The sequence below is a fragment of the Leptopilina boulardi genome, unplaced genomic scaffold (genome assembly GCF_019393585.1).
Source record: "Leptopilina boulardi isolate dan_hultmark-lab unplaced genomic scaffold, ZJU_Lbou_2.1 LbouV2_116, whole genome shotgun sequence".
Taxonomy (NCBI): domain Eukaryota; kingdom Metazoa; phylum Arthropoda; class Insecta; order Hymenoptera; family Figitidae; genus Leptopilina; species Leptopilina boulardi.
The window spans coordinates 192,045-212,274 of record NW_026137659.1 but is presented as its reverse complement, the minus strand read 5'-3'; the positions used below and the strand labels follow the sequence as shown (position 1 = coordinate 212,274).

The following is a 20,230-nucleotide window of genomic DNA, read 5'->3' as shown; positions in this document are numbered from 1 at the left end:
AAACTTGATATATTAATAATTTTAAAACTTTACGATTTGAAATTTTTATCTTGTTAAATTGCATTAAATTTTTTATATCTTTTTACTGTCAGATTATTGAGACAGGAATTTTATGCTTGAATATAGAAGCATAAATTTTTAAAATATTGTCTAATAATAAAATTCGCATTAAAAAAACGTATTAATTAATAAAAATATAATAATTTAGGTTACAAGGCAGCATAATATAATAATAATATATTTATATGTAAAATGTATTATAATAATTTATTCTTACGAGAAAATAAAAATTAAATTGTAGTCGACAACTATTTCTTTTTTCAAATTAAAACTCTATTTTTGAAAATAATAATAATAATAACAAATAATTGAATTAAAATATTTATTTTCTCTCGAAAAAGAAACACAATTTTTTTTTAAAGGACAAGTAATAAAATCATTATATTAAGGAGAAGTAATATTTGTCTAAATATTTATTTTTCCACCTATAATCACAAATTATATTATATTATAAATGTACAAGGATATTTTTAATGGCCTATTAAGGCAAATACAACAAACTTTTCAACTCCAGACTTTTTAACATTCCCGCTGAAGAAAATCTTTTTCAAATAAGAAAAACAGATAATATATAATTTTTCAACAGAAAATGATTTCTTCTTTCAATGAAACACATTTATTAGTTAATAGGAATGATCAATGAATAATGTAATTTTTAATACACTACACTATTTTCTTTTTTGTTATTGTTAATATATTTTACTCAATTTCATTACTATATCATTGACTATTATAATACTATTTTTTTTTCTTTTGAAATGAACAACGTACTAATTTTCTCTTTTCTTTACAACCTTTATACACCTAATATATAAATATGGGAAATTACAGTAAATTTAAGTAACAGTTAATTTCTACAAAAAATAAAAATTATTCACAAAATTAGACGCTATACACTTATTATTATTATTATTTGAAAAAGAAAATGTAATATCGTTACTTTTTTTCCCAAAAGTAAAAAATGACTAAATTACGCAAATAGACTAGTGTAAAAGATTGTTTTTCTTTTTTTTTTTTTAAATTAAATGTAAATATTGAAATTGAGATTTACAATTAATCATCGATCTAATTTCGATTCGTACCTAAACTCTAAAAATGAGGGAAAAAAAAATTAAAATATATATAGCATAATGTTTCAAATAAGGTACAAAGAGAGGCGATCAATTAAAATCGTACTTTTTAAGAAAGACTCTACAACTCTTGGTAAAAATAATAAATCAAACGTTGATGACATATATAGTATTTAAAGCTTAAAATGCATAATTATTAATTTAAGTGTATAAATTCTCTTCGCACAATTAAATTTCTTTATATTACTCTTAACATTTGTTAAATAGTTTCATATTATTATCCCCCCCCCCTCCCAAAAAAAAGAAGAAAATGGAAAAGAAAAAATATTACAAAAAAAGTAGTAAAAATTATAGACTCTGAAAAATATTATACAGAAAAATAATGTTGACAAAATAAAATTCAAATACTTACAAAATAGAGAAAAAATAATTTATTTCTCTTATCTGAAAAATCACAAGATTACTACTTTTTCTCTAATATTTTTTCCAATGAGAATTTTAAATTAAAAAAAAAAAAAAAATTATTAACTTTGTAAGAAAATTTTTTACCCAACGTAAATTATACAATTCATTTTACGCATTTTATTATGTTAAAATTTAATTTTGAACTTATAAAGTCCAAAAAAAAAATGCTATTTAAAATAATAGATCGAAAATTGAAAAAAAAAAATTAAATAAATTATTTCGATTCATTTACACAATTGTGTATAAATTATTCAAAAAAAAAAAAAAAAAAATTGACAATTATTTAATGAATTGAATCTTTTACGAAAATCAGAACAGTTTTGTCAAGTGCATATTATAGCACAAGATTAACAGTGCAATTGTTTGTATTGTTTAACGTCCATTTCGAAAAAATCTTTCCGAACTGATTTTCAATGTATTATAAAAACAAATTCATTGATTGATCATTTTTAAAAGAGCAATCAACACACAATTTTTTGTGACAATTTTATAATATATCTTGCGCGCGACTACATCGCGTGTTTTCTTACTGATGAAGTTTTGTTTTTTCTTCAAAATTTGGGGATTTGAAAATTTTTAATTTCTAGTTAACCAGGAAAGGGCCTTTAGAAAAAAGTATGTTAATGATATTGCATAAAGTATCTTATCTCTTTGTTGACGTTGCATAATTTGTGATTCCACTGCAATTATTCGTCGATGTAATTTTCCAACTTGACGCCGTAAATGTTGTACTTCCTCGCTGGGTGTAAGAGTCACGTCTAATGTTGTATTAAACGGCGTTTGTTCTCTGAATAAAAAATAATTTTCAAATTTAATTTAATTAATAAGCGTTGAAAGATTTAAAACTAAGAAAGATTTTGTTAATTTTCAGACAATAATTAAATTTTACAGCATTAAAAATAATTTATCAAATAATTTTAAATAATATTTTTTTAAAAGTAATTGAATTTTCAAAGATGTTTGAAATTAATTGAACTTCAAGTGATTTTTAATTAAAATTTTTTTATGATTTTTGTTATTGAAAAATTTATTAGAAATTGCAGACAAAAATACAATAATTTAAAAATTTCTTATGCCAAAAATGGTTTTTGATAGTTGAATTTTTTGAAGAAGAATTTTTTTGTTGAAGAATATTAAAAAAAATCATTAAAAAAAATAATAATAATTTTAATTGAAAAATAGTTTAAGATAATTGAATTTGTGAAGAATTTCATTAAAATTATTAAAAATAATTAATTTAGAGAAGAATTTTAGTTAAAAATTTATTAAATAATTGAAATAAAGAAGATCTGCATTGTATACTAAAAAAATGTAAAAAATAAAGTTGAAAAAGTCGCATTTTATTAAAATAAGTCGAAAAAAGTCGTATAATCCGAGGATTGTAAAAAATTATAATAATAATTTTTAGAAGAAAAAATTTGAATTGAAAATTTCAAAAATTATAATTTTAGTAGTATTTTTAGAAATTTTATATTTTTCCAGTACTCTTCGTAAAATTCTCTGATTTACCTAACTCGTGTCATATTTTCAAAATATTGAATCAAATTTAAATGAAATTTGTTTTTAAATAATAAAGAAAATAACAAAAAGTACCTATCTTTAAATATTTAATTAGATTAGGGTCAGCCGGGGTAAATCCGAACGGGGGGTAAATCCGAACGCTAATTATTTCAGCTTAATTAAAATTTTTAAAAATAAGTTCGATATGAGAATTTTTACCTCAGATCCTCTTCAAGAGATTCTAAGTATTATCCCATTTTTCGTTTGTTAATTAGTAACAGCATAAACAAAGATAACGAGTATTGCAAAAAAGATTGAAAATCAAAGATGACACTCTTTCAGTATTTTGTCTCGTATTTCAAGAAAAAGAAGCTAAAAATTTATTTTATTATTTATAATTGTTTGTTATGAATACTAGAACAGAAACTATTTTTCATTTTTGCCTTCTGTAAAATTTTATTAATAATATCAGACCGTTCGTATTTACCCAGGAAAATTGGAAAACCGGGGTAAATCCGAACGGTATTTTCAATAATTTTTTTTTACATCAGAGCCACACAAAATTGTTTTTATTTCATTACACAATTATTTTAACATTATAAAAGTACATAGAAAAAAGTTTTTCTTTCTATACGTATCCTCGTTAGTAATTAATAAGCAGAAACTTAATCTCTGTTCTCTCGAAGGAGTGTTTCAATTTTTTTGCCAAATGGTTTGTTGAAAAAAGTTTTTCAGGATCTTAATAAAATTTGGTATTCTACGGTTTTTGGGGTCGCTAATTACCAATTTGAAGTCAGTTTTTCAAAATTCAATATGGCGGACGAGAATTAAAAAATTCATTGGATTCGCTCGAAAATTGTTACTCGGGGGGTTTCAGGGTCGCTGATTACGAATTTGGAGTTAGCAAATTTGATCATTTTTAAAAATAAGTTTTTTAAATCACTCCAAAATACTTTCTGTACCAAGTTTTGCAAAAATCCGTTATGATTTGATAAAGTTATTGAAGGTTTTAATTGTGTAATGCATTTTAATTTTTAACCTGTTTGATTTTTGTATTTATATATGATGCATTATTACATAATAGGTTTATTATCGTATTTTTTTTTAGTTTTTATATAAGTTTAACAATTGCAATACTTTAAATTTATTTTCCCTAAGATTTTTCTGAAATACAGTGGCGTTCGTATTTACCCCGGTATTTTAGGAAAGTTGCAAAGTATCGAGGTAAATACGAACGCTAAGTTTCCTGCGATTGTAATTTATCAAAAATTTTTGCTACCCCATAAAATTGTTCTATGGAAGTAAAGTAACAACTTCATGCACCAGAATACCGGAAGTATTTTTTTTTTAAAGAAAAAACTTATGTTATTGTTGAAACTTACTAAAAGCGTTCGGATTTACCCCGGTTGACCCTATTAAAGTTATATATTTTTAATTATTGAGTCAAGTAATAGAAATTATCATAAAATATTTAATCAAATTATTTTCAAATATAGGTATTTAATTTATTAATTTATTATTATTCAATAAAATAACTGAAATTATCTTTAAATAAGTAATAAAATAATCTTTAAATTTTTAATCGAAATATTGCAACAAGTATTTGTAATTACCTTAAAATATTATCCTAAATCAAATAATTAGAATTATGATGATAATTCTAATTATTTGATTTAGGATAATATTGTCAGTTTTAAACAGATTTAGAAAAAAAATGTCTAATGTCAATTCATAAAATATTGATGACTTAAATGTTTAAATAAATTTTTCAAATGTAATAATTCTCAAGATTTGAACCAAGAAGACTAGACTTTAGTCTCTAGTCTTCTTGATTTGAACGAATAACAATTTTTTGAAAAAGTTCAACTTAAAAATAGTTAAAAATTATTTTTAAAAAAATTTAATTTTTCTTTCTTTTATGTTAATAATTTGTGATTTTCATAACCAAAAAAAAAATCGATTTGTCTCATTTTACACTATAAAATTTGAAAAAATCATATATATATGTGCCATTCCAGGAGTTTTTTAGCACTTTTCGGAGTAACCTTTCCAAATTAAATGAAACATTTTTTTAATAATATTTATTAATATAAAGGTCCAAAAAAATCACTTTTTAAGTAAAAACAATTGTTTATTTAAAAAATACAACAATAAATAATGCAAAAAATTCACTTTTTTCCTGCAACTCCAAATAAATTGGTTTAAAGATCAAAATTTTCCTTATTTTTCAAGCTTTAACACCGCACAAGAAACATAGAGTCCGAGAAAATATTCAACTCACAATTTTTTAAACAATGTTTGTTTACTTTTTTGTATTTTATTTACTGTGAAACGTCTGCTAAAGCTGCGCGCGACGTTTGGAAGTTGTCGCTTTCCTTATTGAGCAGAAGCTCATTACACTAGCGTAGTAGAAAGCATGTTGTGTGAAAAGTGAGGTTATGTTGTCATTAAACGAAACGTAAAAATTTCTGGTTATCACATTGAATGGTTTTTAATTATCTACTTTGCAGTAAAAAATCATAAAAAGCATTTTTGAAGGATGAAAAACCTCACTTTTCACACAACATGTTTTTTACTACGCTAGTGTAATGAGCTTCTGCTCAATAAGGAAAGCGACAACTTCCAAACGTCGCGCGCAGCTTTAGCAGACGTTTCACAGTAAATAAAATACAAAAAAGTAAACAAACATTGTTTAAAAAATTGTGAGTTGAATATTTTCTCGGACTCTATGTTTCTTGTGCGGTGTTAAAGCTTGAAAAATAAGGAAAATTTTGATCTTTAAACCAATTTATTTGGAGTTGCAGGAAAAAAGTGAATTTTTTGCATTATTTATTGTTGTATTTTTTAAATAAACAATTGTTTTTACTTAAAAAGTGATTTTTTTGGACCTTTATATTAATAAATATTATTAAAAAAATGTTTCATTTAATTTGGAAAGGTTACTCCGAAAAGTGCTAAAAAACTCCTGGAATGGCACATATATATATATATATTAGGATCATTAGGAGAAATTTTTATAAATTTAACGTACCTTACGTGTCTTGTAATTTGATTGTCATTATATTGACGATTAATCTTTGGAGTAGCAGTTACCATTTCCAAATGTTCATTATTCATGGGAATATCATCATCGTCTATCATTGGAAAGTAATGATCGTCTAATGTCAAAACTCTAGGTGGAGTCTAAAGAGCAAATTTTTGTTTTCATACATTTTTTTTTTAACAATATAATTTAAATTTACTAATAAACATAAATTGTAATTAAAAAAAAAAAAACAATTATTTTTACTAACCTGCATTCTCACTAAACCAGTGTCACTTGGTTTAAGAACAGCATTTTCTAAAGTGATTTCTCTTGGAAGAGATTTAGTCCCAATATGTTGTTCTTGACCTATAAAATAAATATTATAAAATTTATTGTGTTAATAATTTATATAACCTAAAAAAAAATGTAAACTTAAAAGCATACGTTTTAAATTTACAAACAATTTTTAACCAACAATTTTGTTGTCAAAAAATATATAATACTTTTTCTTTGTGAAAAATGTGTAATTTTTTTTTCTTTTTTTTTTACTAACCAACGACAAGAATTCTATCTGGTACGTGCATTTCGTATTTATCGTTTGCTAATATTTGACTCCAGGTTGTTCCATTTGTGCCATTATGTTCATCATCAGCAAAATCACCATTTACTTGAATATTTTTTGGCACATTCATTCGATTTTTTATATCACGAGTGAAGTTAGAATCGAGAAAATTATCAGCTTCTCCATTAAAATGTGCTGTACTAAAAGCTTTAGACATTTTTTCAACTAAAAAATAAAATATTTTAACTGACAATATAGATTCATTTTTATTAAGTTGTGTATAAATAGTTGTAATTTCAATATATATTAATAAAATGTCAATTTTTTCGTATACAATTAAATGAAAAAAAAATCATTTAAATATTTTAAATAATAAACAATTTCTATTATATAAATCGTATTATTAATTTTAATACAATAATAAAATACTGTATTTTGTTAAAATTAGTAAATTGATCCAGTGATGTCATTGTTTCTCTCTCTGTGTGTGTGTATGAGAAAATAGGTAACAACTTGCAATAAATTTTTACCAATATTTGTCGTGTAATTAATTTTGCTAGTATAAAACCAAATATTTATTGTTCGAATTTTGATGGAAAAAAATGCATCAAAATATAAGGAAACGAAGAAAAATGCCAAGTATTTATAAAATAGAAAACATAACCTACAATTATTCAAGAAACTATATACTTAGAAAATTTCAATATTTGTCTTTCTACTTCTACACACAAGTTTTCATTTATATTACATTAAAATGTTACTTACAGAATAAATCTTTCTATCGTTATTTATTAAAGTTGTTTTTATTGGAGTGTTTAGTTGTTCAAACTGTAGCTAAACTATTCCAGAATAATGGCGCCATTACAATTTACAAGAAATATTTTGATTGGACTCTGAAAAGTCAAAATTCTAAAAAATAATTGGTTACTCTTATTTGTCCATAATTTTGATTGGTTAAAAACTACTTACCATCTTTTACCGGAACGATTTTAAAACCTCAAGGTAATTTCACATTGACCCATTCCTTTGTTATAGAAGAGAGAAAGAAAATAAATTATTATCGTTTATGTGCGTTGAAAATTTGAAAAATAATATAAAAAAAAAAAACATGACTACTAAATAATTCTCTAAATTGTATAAAGTACTTTGAGAGTTGTATATTTTTTTTTGTGTATAAATCTCCGTGCCCCAATATTTTAATACGCGTAAAGAGAAGTGAGTACAGTATATATACAAAACGAACAGTAGAGTATACTTGTCAAACGTAAATAAATATATAATAAATGGTCCAATCCAAGTGAATAAGTCTTTAAATCTTAAACTAATGTTTGGAATTTGTCAAAATCTTCTGTGGCATAGTATTTTCAATCAAAGTTTATTTTTGAGAAAAAACATGGCCCAGGCAAAAGTAACAGTACCAACAAAATCGTCAGACGTCAAAGAAAATGAAAAAGATGTTGAAGAGAAAGAAGGTATGCGAAAAAGAAACGTGTTTAAAATAATTTATTTTATTTTCTTTTTTTATTGAAACAAATATTGTTAAATATAGGTTATTAATTTTAACAGATATAGAAACAAAAGAATTTCTAACCTTACATTTTTAGTTAATATTATTTTTTTTTTAATTAGTTTACAGAACATGTTAATAGATTATGATTTTATTTCTTCTTGACAATTTATAATTTTTTTTTAGTCATATAAATAAATTTATCAAATAATCATCTATTTTCTCGTGTGTATTTATGTGGGGTATTTTTTTTTTTTTCCTTTTTTTGTTTTGTTACAGGCTCATCGACTGTACCTGAATGCGCAGTATGTTTACAACCATGCATACATCCGGCACGATTGCCTTGTAGCCATATATTTTGCTACTTATGCGTAAAAGGAGTAGCTAATCAAAGCAAACGATGTCCAATGTGTCGACAAGAAATTCCTGCTGATTTTTTAGAAAGGCCACAACTTGTTGAAGTCGATGAACCACAAAAGGAAACAACTGAAATCGAGGATGAGTACCACTGGTTTTACGAAGGTCGCAATGGTAATATTCAATTTTTTTTTTTAAATTCAAAAATCCACACTCACACCAAAACTTACAATGAAAGATTGCGAAATACAAAAATCATTTACTTAACGGTACGTGAAAAATTAAAAAAAAAAAAAAAAAAAAAAAAAAAAAGTACATACATTCAAATTTAAATTTAAAAAATCACGGCTGTTTATTAATAACAAAATTATAATTTTAATAAAAATAATAATAATAATAATTATAATAATTTAATTCATTTAAAAATTAATTAAATTTATATAAAAATCAATAATTAAATTCATATAAAAATTAATAATCAATTTCATATAAAATTTCAGGGTGTCTAGCGATCTGGGAAATCCCGGATATTCGGGATTTTGCCGGGAATTTTTTGAGTCATGAAAAAAACCGGGAAATTGCCGGGAATTAGTAAACAGATCCGGGAAATTTGTAGATTTTTAGAAAATATTAGAAAAATATATTTAATTTTTAAATTTTCGTAGAAAATTTTTTATTGGTATACTCGTATCTGATATCCTTTTTTTTAGCAATATTCCTAATTGTATTAATAATATATTTTTTGTAATTTATTACAAAAGCAGTGCAAATTGCAGTGTTTTATTAAATTGCAAGTAATTAAAAAAATAATGAAGTTTTTCAAATTTGCAATTTTACTTAAAAGGTAATTTTTCATAAAATTAAGGTAACTTGTCAATATTATTCCATAAATTTTTTCTTATATTCTAAAAACTTCGAAATTGAGGAAAAAAAATAGTTGGGAAAAATTAAAGTTATTTCTGTTGTGCAGATGGAAATATTATAATTAAATGAAAAAGTACTTGGAAAAAATTCTCACAAAATCTTTGCATTAAAAAATTTAATATGTTTTGAAGACAAATTTCTTTTTAGTAATGCTAACCCTTCGAATCCCGACCTGGGTCGTTTGTGACCTAGGTGATTTTTTGTTAAATTATGAATGTTACTTCAACTTGATAGATTTACTAAGTTATTTGAAATTGAAAAAATACTGCGATTTACGGTATTTTCGTAATAATTAATTAAAAACTTGTCTTACATGCTTAATCCTAAGCTTATTTCATTAAAAAATTGTAAAAAGTATATTTTAATAAATTATACAAATTAAAATTACTTCCGAAACAGAAAAAATGCTTTTCCATTTTTAATAGTAACAAAATTATACAAATATAATTTTATTAGTTACTCATGTAACTTCCAAGGTATTATTAAAACATAGTATTGTACAATTTCAATTTAAGAAAATCCGGGAAAACTGTGTCTTAAATTCCGGGAAATCCGGGATTTTGCCGGGAATTTTAAAATAAAAATTCACTAGACACCCTGTAAAAGTATTTACGATAAAATTATCTAAAAATTTTTATTAAAAATTCATTTAAACAATATTATCAATCCGGGGTAATTATACCCACAAAAACGCTTTTTTTTTACTGTGCGTGTCATAAACGTTAAGAATTTAAAAAAAAAATTATTTGAACTATTATGTTATCCTTCTGAAAAATTTCCATAAGTTAGGCGACAAAAGAATTTTTTTTTTACGGAGTTAAAGAAACTTAAAGTCGTGGGTTTATAATAATTCTTCAGCAACAGAAATCACAAAAAATTTTAATCAAAACTTAAAGTTGAATTATTTTCAAAAATTGTAAATCTTGGAAAATTTTCAATTATTTTTTAAAAAAAGTTATCTAAAATTATTTTTAATTCTGTTAATTTTGAATTATTATCTGAAATTTAACAAAATCATTTGCAATATAATTATTGCGAAAAATATTAATTGTAACTCTTTGAAAATTTAATTATTTTAATCATTTTTATAATATTCTTTAAAAATTCTATTATCTGAAAGTATTTTTCAATAAAAAACTTTTGAAATTCAATTATTTATAAAAATTTCAACTATAATTCTTACAGAATTGAATTATTTTTAAAAATTTTAATATTATTGTCAGAAATTAAAAAAAAACTATAACAGTTTAAATTTGCAGAAAATTTATTTTAAATATAAAATCTTGTGTAAGTACAATATTTTAGAAAAATTTAATTTAAAAATCTGTAAAATTTAATTACATATTGTCAAAAATTTTTTTGACCATTAAAAATAAAAAGTATGCTAAAATTTTAAATTCGAATAAATTGTTTAAATCAGACTTCAAACAATTTTAAAAATGGAATTTTGAGAATTTTTTTTTTTTTTTTTAATTTGTCTTAGTCCGATTCTGAAATATTAGAAATAAATTTTCTTTACAATATTCTTAAAGAATTTTTATTAAGTAATTAATAAAATCAATTTAATATGTAATAAAATTAGTTATTTAAACTAATATATATTTATTAACTAATTAAATTTATTTAAAATAAAAAAAATCGACTTTTTTGAAATGCAAATCGATTAAAACGATTTTTTTTGTGGCTTAAAGTCGATCCGAGGCCTAAAAATTGTTCAAAAAATTCAAAACGTAAAATTGAAATTTTACTATAATCTGTGTTTAATTAAAAAGTAATTTTTGGTAATTAACATTTTTTTTATATTTATTTAAATAACTCAATATAATTTATAATAACCTTTTTAAGTGATTTTGAAAGAAATAGTTGTAAAATTAACTTGAAAAACATAAATATTAATGATTTACATTTTTGAGGTCACGTTGAACTCCTTGAAAATTTATAATTCACTTATTTCTCATTTTTTTCACACAAAAGTATGTCAAAAAATATATAGAAAAGATACACTATACATTTATTTATTTACTGTGAAACAAATTTTGGAAAAATTATTAATTTTTAAGAATTATTATAAATTCGTTGATAATTTATAATGATTTATTAATTTTAAAATTAGTATTCAAATTTTTCTGCCAAATGTTTTTTCGAACAAACAAAAATTCTGTGAAATAAAATTTCCAAGTTTTTAAGAATTTTGTAAAAATGTAAATTTGAAAAAAATTAAAATTCGGCTATAGAAAAGAATTTTTTTCTAATATTCTTTCTGTAAAATAAAAAATATTTTTAATGACTATTCTGTTTAATTTAAATTTGAGTAAATAATAATTCTTTAAAATTCAAATTCGATAAAATAAAAGGTCTGTAAAATGAAATTTCTATTAAATAATAATTCGAATAAATAAATATTCGGCTAAAAGTAAATTCTGTGCCCCTGTAACTGGTATATATATATATATAATTACTTCGGTTGTCGGTATATTAAATTTAAAAAAAAAATTAATTTCTTTTTTATCAAAATTTTTTCTAATTGATCAAACTATCAAGTTAATTAGCATCTTGACCACCCATTCATATAGGTTGGTGGAAGTATGACACAAGGACCAATCAAGATTTGGAAGAGATTTACGATATGGGAACTTCCGAATGCGAGATTTTGATTTGTGGTACACTTTACGTAATTGATTTCAAAAGTAATATTCAGTACAAAAAATTTAATCCACGGTGTAAACGTAATATTAAACGTGATAAAAATGACTCTCCTTGCAAAGGAATAGCTGGTGTTAGATAATAAACGCAAATAGAATAATATATAAATATTATTTCTTTTTTTTTTTATCTATACTTTATAATAATATACAGTATAGTAATTATTTCGTTTAGTTACCATTCAAAACATTCTTCATTTCGAAAATATATATATTTTTTTTTGACACTATAAAACTATATTATAACGCATGAGTTAATATAATTAACATTCATTTTTATATTTAAAAAAAATGTTACTTCAAATATTATTATAATTATATAAATAAAAAGAGTTTTATAAGAAAAAAAAAAAACATTTTATATCTTTCACCCGTCCAAAATTTTTTAGTTTACGTCCGTTTTTTATTTTATCATCAAAAGAAATTAAATATTTAATTTAAAAAAATAGTTTTTGTATTTATATAAGTAAATTTTCAATTGGAAAATAAATATATAATAAAAAAAATTGTAATTTTGTTTGAAATAGTTGTATTTTTGTATTTTTTTTTTTTTTTATTATTATAATTCAATTTCAATTTTTTTGCTTTAAAAATATTTATTGAAAGTGTGTATTAGTTTTAATTATTATTTACAGGCTGGTGGCAATATGACATGAGAACGAGTTTGGAACTTGAAACTGCATACAAACAAGGTAAAAGGACTTGTGAGCTCCTTATTGCAGGATTTTTGTATGTTGCCAATTTTGGATCAATGCTTCAATTGCGACGCAATGACCCATCAAGGCGTAGAAGAATTAAACGCGATCTTCATAATGTACCAAAAAAAGGCGTAGCGGGACTACGACTTAATACACAAGAGGAAGATCAAATTGTTAGGGAAATAAGAGGAGCCGAAAGACCCGTTAGTCCAGCCAGTGACAATATAGGTATTAAAAAATACAATAAAATCTTATACATTTTATTTTTAAATTTATAATTAAAAAAAAAATTTTTTTTTTTCATAATTAAAAAGTGTTCAAAACCTTTTTTTAAAAATAAATTTCCTCTTTGTATGAAATTTACAAAAAAAAAGTAGTTAAAATTTAGAGAAAAAAAATAAAAAATAATCGAAAACTACAATTCGTAGGGGACGAAAAAAAGAAGATATTTATTTTTCGTACCTTTTCTAAATTCTTATGATTATAAAGTTAAGTGAAACTTAATCCAAGTTAAACTGAAATTTTCAAATATATAACTGTTTAATCCTTTACAAAAATATGTTTTTGAATTTTTAAAACGTTAAAAGGAAACTTTTATTGCACCCAAAAGACTATTTCTTTTTTTTTTTACCTGTAATGTACCACAATATTTACAATAGATGCTTTATTGCACTTTGAATAATTTCCAATTTCTGAACATCTGTTCATCTGGATAATCCTTTTTTTTTTTATTGACAGTCATGGTTTTTCCCACAATAAAACTTTAGATTTTTTTTCTACAATAAATTGCAGATTTCTTTTTAAGAAATAAAAGAAAAATTCATACACTAAAAAAAATCATTAACATAATAATTGTTTTCTTATTTTGTAATTTAATAAATAACAATTTTTTTTAAATTTAATTTAATTCAGTTTAATTTAATTTAATTTAACAAATAACTAATTTAACTGTCAATTTATTGATAAAGGAATTTTTTTATTTTTTATTTAATATTATTATTAGTAGTAATGTTATACGCTCTTTTTAAATCTTTAATTTTTTTTAACATTTTGATTTTTAATTTATATAATATTTACAATAAAAAAAATAACAATGTTGAAAACTTTTTAGAATTTTTATTACAAAAATAATTTAAAATATTTTCTCTACTGAAGAGGAAGAAAAAAAATACATTAACTTTGGAAAAAAAATATTTTTTTTTTTTTGTTTCTATGCCATAAAAAATGTTCTAATTTCAAAAAAAAATTTTGTCATTTTGAAAAATCGTCTTGTTTTTAAAATAAAAAAAATCAAATAATTAAAATTAAAATTTTTTAATTATTTAAAAAAAAAGAATACTTTTTTTACTTCTGTAGATGAACAATTATTATTTTATGTGAATGTTATTATATTTTTTATTTTTAAGCAATTTTTGATAATTCTTTTATACGCATTTGAAATATTAAAAAATATATAATTTGCAAATAAAAAAATTATCATTTATTTTTTTTTTAATAATAAAAAACTATTATAAATTTTTATTTACAAATATAAAAAAAAATAATAAATATAAATTTATGGATATAAATAAATGTAATTAAAAAATAATTAACAAATGTAGATGAGAAAATATTTATTGCATACTCGATTGCATATATTAATTCTTCTAATCGCAAAATTTATAATTCATCTGCAGTAACACAAAAATAACTTTTTTTTGAAAAATAATCTTAATATTAATATTAATAATAGAATTTTTTTTTTTTGAAATATTTAAATAATATTTTAATTATGCTTTCTGTTATTTTTATTTATCAGGAATTGCAGATGGAACAAATACGCCAATTCCACCGAGTAATACACCACAAACTCCAGCTGGTGGTTCAGCATCAGGTGATGCAACACCATTAACTGATCGTTCTGATCAAAGATCTGAATCTTTACATCAAATATTGGAACAAATGAGATCATTAGTATTAAGAGAAATGTCGCTCAATAGTGATAATGAAATTAATGATTCAATAGAAAATAATTCACATTCTAATCAACGTTCTGTTGATTGGTTACAGTCAGACGAAGATGAAGATCGTGAATAATTTATATTATCTATATACATATACATATACATAAACGTACAAAAATATTATATATTGAAAAATATGCAAGTTCTCGTTGAACATTCATAGTACTTAAGATTTAAAATTATATATTAATTATTAAGAGAGTATTGAAATATTCTCGTGTGAAACAAATTATATCTATATAGAATATTTTATATTTGCTTCAAGCTCGCATTGTGCAATTAATGTTGAAAACGAAACACAAAAAAAAAAAAGAAAAATAATTCTCTATTGAATTATTGTACATAGATACGTTTTTTATCAGAAAAAAAATTTAGTATTAGTAGAAAAATCATTTAATGATAAATATATATATATATAGATATTCAACGGAAATGAGAAAATAATCGAAATATTTTTATTTTTTCTTTAGTTTTTTTTTTATTCAACAAAAATGAGAAAAAAATCGAAATATTTTTACTTATTATTATTTTTTTTCTCATTAAAAATTCTTTTTTTGCTTGGTTAATGGCAAAATTTAATAATAAAAATTTAATTTTGTAAACCGCATAAGTATTTCTTTGCATTTAAATAATTGTCTTTTTTTTTAATTTTGTTAATTTTTGTATTATTGCAATTATTTCTTATATTTTAGAAACTGTACTTGAAACTTATTTTTGAATACATTTTACAAAATCAAAATAAGATAATAATTATCGTTGGGAACGATAATTAATGAATTGCTTTTATGTAATGTTAAAAATGGATAATCAAGTTTTTGCATCATATTATACTTTTCTTTTTAAACAAGAAATGCAATAAATCGATATTTATATTTAATTTTATTTATAATTATATTATTTGTAATATGTAAGATAAAAATGATATTTTTACTAGCAACAAGGATTTTTTAGCTATTAAAAATTAGTCGAGAAAAAGAATCTCTAAGGAAAATTGTCGAAAAAAAATTATTTAAAAATCAAAATTTCGGATAGAAATATTTTTTTGAATATATAACAGTATTATTTATAAGCAAAAAAATTGATGAATAAAAAAATGTCTAATTACGAGTCATTTATTTAATTCAATACTTTAATGTAAATAATATAAATAAACCTATTTAATGAAACTGAAAATTTAATTCAAACATTCGCGCTAACTATTTGCGGAAACACGTGATCAAATTATTTAAATTGGCGTCCTTTTTCGATGTGAAATTGGCTACAATAAAGTATTGCCCATAACTTCACATCATTCACTGCATCTTCTCTCGTGAGCCTCGTGAGGATTATAATAGAAAAAAAAAGTGAAAGAAAATCTTAATCAAAATGTAAATTTGCCCACAAAATTTATATCTTACGTACTCAGTATAGTGATGTTTGTGAAATTGAAGAACAATATACATGTGAAATTAGACATTTTGACAAAATCAACGTTCGAGTGTTGAAGAGGCTAGAATTTTTTTCTCGCGTGCCTCGTGGGGAAGAAGATTTTAAGCGGCTCTCTTTTTTTTTTTTTTTTTTTTTTTTAAGTTTATCGAAAAGTGACTAATTGTTGCAGTTAACGGATTGAAGACCAGCATAAACGAGAATTGCGGTAAGCGAGAATATGTTTAGGGTTTTTATTTGTTCGTGTTGAATAGTGCGCAATAAGAGACTAAAAAAAAAAAAATTTTTTTTTATTTTTTGGCTACTTTAGAAACGCAAAGAGGTCACAAAAATGGCGCAAACAGGGCACAGTATTATAGTAACAAATGTGACAAGTGAAGGTCCGCGATTAAAAATATGGGGTGTATGTGAAAAAGATAAATATTCATATATCGAGGCCTTAATAACATCGTTAGGCAATAAATTAATGCAACGTCAAGGTCTTGGACCGCAAAATTCTATTTCGCCGGAGACAACTTATTGCGTGAAATATCGTGGCCGATATGTTCGTGCAAAAATTACTAACATTCATCAAAATGGGGTTATTGTTCTATTAATTGACAGTGGAATAACTGATATTGTGCCAATAGAATTAGTTCGAGTTTTATATCCAAATTCAAAAGAGGAGGATTTCTTAATAAAATGTCCTCCTCTTGCTAATGAATTTACATTAGCAAATATTATATCTGTTAATGAAAAATGGGATAGCAGAACTGTTGAAAGTATTGGCACATTGGTTAAAGACAAAGAATTGATGGTTTCTAAATTTGAAAAATTCAATTCTTGCTATCTTGTGAAGCTGTTGTTTGGAGATCATGATATTGGTAACATACTTGTCAACAAAGGAATGGCAAAAATGACAACGTTAAGCGATATGTTCAAGTAAGTTTTTTTTTTAAACAGAATGTTTAAATTTTTTTCTATTTTTTTAAAAAAGTATTTTAGATGATAAATTATTTTTATTTGCATTTTTTTTTCTAAACTTTTTGGTTAAAAAAAATTTTTTTTATGTATATAAGTTATAATATTTTATTTTCTTATCCTCATCTCATATTTTTTATTTGTTAATCAAAATTTTTCTTGCTTTTAATTTGATTTTTAGGGCTTATTGCAAATTTATTTTTAATATCAATTGTAAATTAATATTCTATTCTAGAATTTTTAATTTATTTTTTATACAATATTTTACATAAATATATCATATGTCTTTTTTGGAATGAGGAATGTTTTCAATATTTGCTTGGTTAAAAATAGATTAAAAAAAAAAATTGAAGCCCTTAAAAAGAGTTCGAAATTAAATTTTAAATATTTTTAAGTTTTTGCTCTCGGTATTTTTTTGTATGTAATTTATTATTATTTATGATGAGTATTGTTGGGGGAAAAATGTGTTCGTTTTTGGTTGTAATTCTTTTTATACACTAGCTTAAAATAGAAATATATATTTTTTTATTTATTGCGGTCAAAAAAAGGTTTAGAATTATGTCGATAAATAGGAATTTCCCAGTTTTTCAATTTTTCAAAAATGTTATAGATCATAAAAATAGAGGGCGCCGGTATTTGACCGCATTTGTTTTGCCTTTCTCTTCTCTCTCTCTCTCTCTCTTTCTCGACAGTAAATAACTGTGTGTGGGGTATGTGTAGTTGGTATTGTCTGCCTAGATATTATACGGTTTCTCTTTAGTTTCATTAAGATTAGTTTCGTACCTGGAACTGAAATCTGTTGTTACAAATTCTTTGAATAAACTGATAAATACATCGGATTATTACAGGTATATAAATATAAAATATCATATTTAAAATAATAATCTTTTTTAATTTACTGTCGTTATTACGTTTATTATATATTTTCGTAACAAAAATAATTGTAAAGATATAATACAGTTATTCTAAAGTTATCGTAGGTTCTAAAATATTAAGTTTCTCATTATATTAACACAATTAATTTATTAAAAAAAACATTTTTTTAAATAATTTTTAATGTTAATTTACCAAGAACATTTAACATTAAGACCTTGTATATTTTTCAATATTAATTGTTATTATTCAATCTTATACAAATATTTATTCAATTCAATAATATTAAACTATTGTAAAATACTTTGTTGAAATTAATTAATTTCTCTCTATTTTAATAGAACCTTTTTTTTCGGTCAAATAAAATAGAAAATAAAAAAAATATTTTCATACAAAATAAAAAATTAAGGAAGTTTTTGATTAGATTTATATTTATATAAATAAATATTTTTAAAAAAAAATAAAAGAAATAAAATAATGGAAATCGAAAATAATAACTTTTTGAATAAATAATAATATAAGTAATAAAAAGTTGTGTTACTGAATATGTTTTTCTACGGTGCTTAACTTGTGAAAGGCATTCGTGAATCATTTTCAATTTTATAGTTCACTTTTTTAATTGAGAGACAGTTGCATTCTTACAATTGTTTAAAAGAAATTTAATTGAATAATTACTACCTAACTAAATTAAAATATGTTCCATAATAATAATTATAAGGATAATAATAATAATAATAATGCAACTGAACTAATTAATAATAATTATTATTATTATAATTATAAAAATAAGGATAATAATAATAATAATTGTTATAATATTTTTTATTCTGAAGAAGTTGTACTTTTTTTTTTAAATCCAAGTTTTTGTTTTTAAGTTAAAAAAAATAATTTTTTTTAAATATATATATATATATATATATATATAAAAATTTATAAATGTGCCCTTATGTATTTTTAAAATTATAATATATATAGAGAACTATAATTTCTATTCCCTCATTTAATATCGAGAAAGGCAATGACCTTTCATATTAATTTCAAAACAAATTTTTATCAACTTCTATTTATTTACAATTTCTGCGTGAAATAATTTGATAAACTTATATAAATAGTTATGTCTAAAAATCTTAATCATGTTTTTAATTAATTGTTTTTTTTTCAAATAGAATATATTTTTATTGAGGTATTTATTTTTCATTCTTCATATAGAGACAAAATTTTTATTTTCTTTACTTAAATATAATGAGAAACGAGTTAATCTATAATTGAATTATGTGATTCAATTTTTTTTTTCTATTTTGGTGATTATATCATGAATGTTGATGGGATTTTTAGATATAGAATGTGTACTTTTATTCATGAGAGACTGAAAAAAAAAATGCTTTACTGCTTGAAGTCAGTGTTTGTAAACATTTTTTTGCAAATTCTTATTTCGTTTCAATGAACGGACATTCTTTTTATTTTTTTAAATTAAAATTTTTAGTAAATAATTATAAAAAATATTGCAGCATGTATAAAAAATCAAAATTATTAACTTATTTAATGTTCAATTTTTTTTTGTTTTTTTTTTTTTTACGAAGCTGAAATACGCAACGTTTATGATAAAAGATTTTTAAAGAAATAATTTTTTAAAATGAAAAATTGTATAATGTTTTGCCTAAAAAATATTTTTTTATAATTTGTTAATTAATGAAAACTACAAGAAATATTTTTTAGGCGAAAAATTATAGAATTTTTCATTTTAAAAAATTAATCCTTTAAAATCGTTTATCATAAACGTTGCGTACTTCAGCTTCGTTTTTTTTGCACATTTTTATAAATATTGCATAAATTTATAAATATTTAATTTACTCCAATTAGAAAACCTTTTTTTAAAAAAGTTTTCAGAATTTTTTTATTTTCATAATTTATAAGGTTTTTCTTAATTTAAGGGTCTTTTTTTGAATTGAGAATGAGTTTTACCCTTTCCACAAAACCTGAAGGTCTAGAGACCAACCCTTATTTTCAAATTCAACCAATCTTCTTTTAAGAATACTCCCACTTAAAAAGATTCTACCTAAAATGGAAGGGATTTCGAAGATTATAAAAAGCCGGGATTT

The 20,230-nt window shown here is 22.4% G+C and overlaps 3 protein-coding genes across 5 annotated transcripts in view; 2 read left to right on the top strand and 1 right to left on the bottom strand.

The window, feature by feature from the left end:
* Positions 1–455: 455 nt before the first annotated feature.
* On the bottom strand, positions 456–7,594 carry LOC127282984 (transport and Golgi organization protein 11). Its single transcript, XM_051307607.1, has 5 exons — positions 7,448–7,594; positions 6,674–6,907; positions 6,389–6,486; positions 6,127–6,278; positions 456–2,382 (listed from the first exon to the last, which is right to left on the bottom strand). Exons 2-5 carry the CDS (start codon positions 6,897–6,899, stop codon positions 2,172–2,174), a joined length of 687 nt encoding a protein of 228 aa, XP_051163564.1. The 5' UTR covers positions 6,900–6,907; positions 7,448–7,594; the 3' UTR covers positions 456–2,171.
* Positions 7,595–7,727: 133 nt separating this feature from the next.
* LOC127282978 (E3 ubiquitin-protein ligase RNF146-like) lies at positions 7,728–15,750 on the top strand. The gene is made up of 4 exons (XM_051307594.1): positions 7,728–8,154; positions 8,469–8,720; positions 12,808–13,098; positions 14,669–15,750. The coding sequence occupies exons 1-4, from the start codon at positions 8,007–8,009 to the stop codon at positions 14,944–14,946; spliced, it is 969 nt and encodes a 322-aa protein (XP_051163551.1). The 5' UTR covers positions 7,728–8,006; the 3' UTR covers positions 14,947–15,750.
* A 412-nt stretch (positions 15,751–16,162) lies between these two features.
* LOC127283162 (maternal protein tudor-like) overlaps positions 16,163–20,230 on the top strand; it is a 27,937-nt gene continuing 23,869 nt past the window's right edge. For 2 of the 3 annotated variants that reach the window (XM_051307867.1, XM_051307858.1), the window contains exons 1-2: positions 16,163–16,506; positions 16,609–17,219. In XM_051307867.1, the coding sequence (XP_051163824.1) occupies positions 16,630–17,219 (590 nt within the window). In that variant the 5' untranslated portion in view covers positions 16,163–16,506; positions 16,609–16,629. Of the gene's footprint in view, positions 16,507–16,608; positions 17,220–17,964; positions 18,107–20,230 lie in introns of those variants that run through there. The other variant, XM_051307874.1, reaches the window with a different exon arrangement.